A 4,643-nucleotide genomic window follows, 5' to 3' on the forward strand; every position below is an offset into this window, starting at 1 on the left:
CGGAGCTTGCAGTGAGCCGAGATCGCGCCACTGCACTCCAGCCTGGGCGACAGAGCGAGACTCCGTCTCAAAACAACAACAGCAACAACAACAAACAACAACAACAACAACAGAAAATCTCAGAATATTTTGGGGATATTTCAAAGATTTACTGTAGTTGAGGTTACAGGTGGAAATTTGCTTGTGTTCTTTCTCCTCCCCGACTCCTTCCTTCCTTGTCTCCTTTTGCACCTTTCACTTACACATCCTCCAGTTTGCCCAACCCCACCCTGGTTTCCTGCTTCCTTCTTCCTCGATCCCATGCCCTCCACATACTTTACGGCAAATTATTTTCCTTCCTGGAAGGACCCACTGGGTTAAAGGCTTGTTAAGTAAATTATGAGAAACTGAGAAGAATAGGAATAAATATTACTTTACCTTTTCTTTTTATTCCTTTCTTTGGATAAGGAGAGTATCCTTGTATTTCTGAATATTTACATGGTCTGTGTCTCTAATAAGAAGAAGAGTACAGAAAGTGATTTGGAATAAAATTTTTTATTTGATATTAATGATGTTTAGTCATTCTAAAATAATTAAAAACTCATGATATACTTTCTTTTAGGTCCGTATTGAAACAGCTACAACTTTGAAGTTAAATATCCTTCTGAAAATGTAAAAATACTTGATTGCAAAGAACTTTAACACTTTTTAGTTATTTATTTTGTGAAATTAATTTATGTATCCTTGTTTTAGATACAGATTTATTTTGATAAAACTTATGTATTCTCAGTATTCCTTAACTGCGCTTCACCTGTTGATGATTTTGAATTTAGAACAGATCAGTTTCTACCGGTAAGAATATACATTTCTAGTTATTTTTTTAAAAAACCATTTCTGCTTATGTCTTTGAATACTATTTTATACATGAAATTATCTGTGTGTTACTTATTAAAGTTGGATTTAAAAGTATGCTATATTGGATTATTTTGGAGGACATAATTTTTATTTGTAAACTGTTTTGGTAACTTTTACTGGTAACAGTTCACTTATATTCTGCTTACTTTTGTTCAGCAATTTTATCATCTATGTTGAAGTTGATTGCCATACTTTTTTTTTTCAAAATTGAAAATCATTTAGTATCTTCATTTTATGTGTGCCTGTTAATTTTACTCCTTAGGTTATTTCTCTGTGTTATTTGCGTGTGTATATCTGTATCCTATCCCACACACTAGACTGTAAATTACTTGATGAGCAGAATACCAAGTTCTATTCATCTTTTTACTCTTTACTCAACCCCCAGGACCTAGCATGGTGTTTTCCTGTAACTGGTACTCAGTAAGCACTTGTTAAACATATCAGTAACATTGGGGTGTTAGTGTTTGTTCTTAAGAGGACTGGCTGAGAAGAAAGTTACGTGATAAAATGTACTACTTTTGGTGAGGGGGATAGATAGGGAAGCTTGTAAAGCAATGATCTTGCTTTAATAAAGTAATCACTATAGACATTTTTGGATGAAAGAAATGTGTTGCAGAAGTGAGCCATATATCTGAAAGAACAAATTCTTGCTTTATGTAAGTGTGGTTTGTTAGTTTATAACGTAATTTTCATAATATAGGAGTTCACAACCAGACATAGGGTATTTGTTTTTGATTTCCCAATAAGAACTATTCTGCCATTTTTAGAATAACAAGTTATATCTATAAAATATATATCTTCATACAATATATGTTAAGGGCCTCATCAGATAGCTGGCATGTGAGTGCAATAATGTCTTTTTGCTGTAATGAGTAGGTCTTGCAAAACAAAACATTCTGTGATTGGCAGCGGGCATATATGGAAGAACAGTGACAAGGCACTATTAATAGTTTAGTTAACAGTATAAAATTTAAACAGACATAGCTTAGACAATATTCCTCTAAACATTATTCGGTTTGTGGATGAGTTAAATTCTGAAATGGACACATTCAGCAGCAAGGAAGAAAGAAAACACTTTGTAAAACAATATGTAAAATACTGGCAGCTTAAACAATTTCAGGTTGTTTAGGTAATGCCAAGCTTTTGGCTTTCTGTTTATTTGACTTACTGCTTTGATATTATGATTTATTTCTTTCTTCTGTTCATATGAATGTCTTTCATTTCTGTTCTAAACCTTTTTTATTTTCTTTCTTTTTGCCTGCAGTATTTGGAAACCATGTTCACACTACTTTTTCAGTTACTGCAACAAGTTACAGAATGTGACACAAAGATGCACGTTTTGCATGTCCTTTCTTGTGTGATCGAAAGAGTCAACATGCAGGTAATTATATTGTAAAACATGAAAATAAATGAGAGGTGGGTAGAATATATGTAGAATTCATTAATATCCTTGACTACATTGTTTAAGAGTTAAAACATTAATTGAAATGCTTCTAACTTATAGACTGTGGTTTCAGTTATGTATTATTCAAAATTGACATTTATATTCAATTTTTAAAAAAATACCTAAGAAAATTAAAATACGAAAAAAAATTGGATCAGCAGTGTAGAGGTGTTCATAAAGCAGAATTTTACATATTTTAGAAGATCTAGCCAGTGTAAAATTCCGTGTTTGAGGGCATAGCCTCAAGTGTCCATCAGCAAGAGTTCTGGGAAGTCTGTTATTTTTACCTTAAAAATTAAGCATTTTTTGTAGTCTTGTCTGCATTATATTTACATTTGGCTTAATGTAAAAATGAGGTGTAACGCTCTTAACGGTTTAGTTATTCAGCTTCACCTGTCACTCTGAATCTTTGTGGAAATTGTTAATCCGGATAACCACACTATAATTATCCTTGTGACTTCCTATATTCTAGTTCACCATTGCATATCCTTGTTTGGAAAGCACTGAAGCAAATCTGTGATTTGCATTGTATTAGGAAAGATAATTGATTTGGATTTCACAGACTTAGAGTTTATTCTTGGATCTGCTGTTAGTGAATTGTGACACCATGAGCAGATTTATTAATTCTAAAGCAATTGATGAGAATAGCTATTAATTATTGAGTAATGACAACATACTGACATATGTGCTACATGCTTTGCATATATTTCTCATTTAGTTCTCACAAAAAACTTGAGGTAGGCGTTAGAATTTATTGTCTCAAACAATATGAGACTTGAAGGAACTTCTCAAAGTTCACATATTTTAATGGCACTGCCAGTACTTTAAGCATAATGCGACTCCTGTGGTAGGGTTGAGTCACTGTTAATCATTTGAAACAGATCTGGGTACTGACGTCTAAAAGTAGTAATATCTTGCATGATTCTTAGTACTTGGTGTTCTTAATACATTAATCACATTAATTCATTTGATAGTGTTTTTTAAACAACATTGAGAGAGTTGATCACACAGAGTTTCTTGCAGTTGTTTTAAGAACTCATTTTAAGTCCTTGCCTCTGCTATTTAGTTTGGGCAAAGTCTTTAACCTTGTGTCCTCATGTATAAAATGGTAAAGATAATTCTGAACTCACTTAACTTAGGATTTCATGAGCATGAAATTATTATACATCTCCAATATGCTTCAGAGTACTATAAGTTGCAATAAATTATTTAAAAAGTTGATTATAAAAACAAGATTTGGCCATTTCCTGTAATTTTATTTAGAAATATATGGTGGATGGAAATTTCTTAAATAAAACTTTTTTTTTAAAATAGAAATGAATCTTCTTTCCTTTGTCTCCCCAAACTTCGAATTAAAACTTTTTCTCCAAAAGTTTGTTATTCTTTTGGCTTATAAATTAATGCTTTTGTGTTTCTGTCTACACTCATCTTTCGGAACACAAATAGCCTCAGCAGCTTACGTGCCTATATCATGAGAAGGTAACAATAACATATAGTTATTCAATAGAGTTTTTGTTTTTCAAAACTCATTCATACTAAATAGGAAATGGTTAAAAAATATTTTCAGTTGTCTGATTCTTTAACTTTTTTTCTACCTTAACCTTTGATCAACCCTATCATTTTTATCCTTGTTACATATATCCCTTAACTCTCTTTCATATGCCAAATTTGATGTTTGTCCATGAGGCAGCAAATTTTTTTAAAATGTTAACAAATTTTATCTTTTTTGAGATGAAGTCTCGCTCTGTCATGTCAGGCTGGAGTGTAGTGGCGCATCTCAGCTGACTGCACCCTCTGCCCTGATCCTCTGGGTTCAAGTGATTGTTGTCCTCAGCCTCCTGAGTAGTAGCTTGGATTACAGGCGTGCCATGATGCCCGAATAATTTTTTTTTGTATTTTTAGTAGAGATGGGGTTTTGCCAATTTGGGCTGGTCTCAAACTCCTGGGCTCAAGGGATGCACCGCCTTGGCCTTCCAAAGTCCTGAGATTACAGATGAGAGCCACTGCAGCCAGCCAGAATTATGTTTTTGATATTAGGCAGCAAACATTTTGAGCCATCTTATAATAGTGCTTTCTTCTTCTTCTTCCTTCTTCCTTTTTCCTTCTTTCTTCTTTCTTCTTTCTTCCTTCTTCTTTCTTTCTTCTTCCTACTTCTTCTTCTTTTTTTTTTTTTTAATTATACTTTAAGTTCCAGGGTACATGTGCACAAAGTGCAGGTATGTTACATAAGTATACATGTGCCATGTTGGTTTGCTGCACCCATGATGTCGACACTTACATAGGTATTTCTCCTAATGCTATCCCT

General features: G+C 33.3%; 1 protein-coding gene across 3 annotated transcripts in view; it reads left to right on the top strand.

Annotated features, from left to right (window-relative positions):
* IPO11 (importin 11) overlaps positions 1 to 4,643 on the top strand; it is a 262,132-nt gene that overhangs the window by 110,311 nt on the left and 147,178 nt on the right. For all 3 annotated transcript variants that reach the window (XM_011992135.1, XM_011992136.1, XM_011992134.1), the window contains 3 exons: positions 602 to 635; positions 791 to 831; positions 2,159 to 2,275. In XM_011992135.1, the coding sequence (XP_011847525.1) occupies positions 602 to 635; positions 791 to 831; positions 2,159 to 2,275 (192 nt within the window). The remainder of the gene's footprint in view (positions 1 to 601; positions 636 to 790; positions 832 to 2,158; positions 2,276 to 4,643) is intronic.

Source organism: Mandrillus leucophaeus, unplaced genomic scaffold, assembly GCF_000951045.1.
Source record: "Mandrillus leucophaeus isolate KB7577 unplaced genomic scaffold, Mleu.le_1.0 Scaffold403, whole genome shotgun sequence".
Classification (NCBI taxonomy): domain Eukaryota; kingdom Metazoa; phylum Chordata; class Mammalia; order Primates; family Cercopithecidae; genus Mandrillus; species Mandrillus leucophaeus.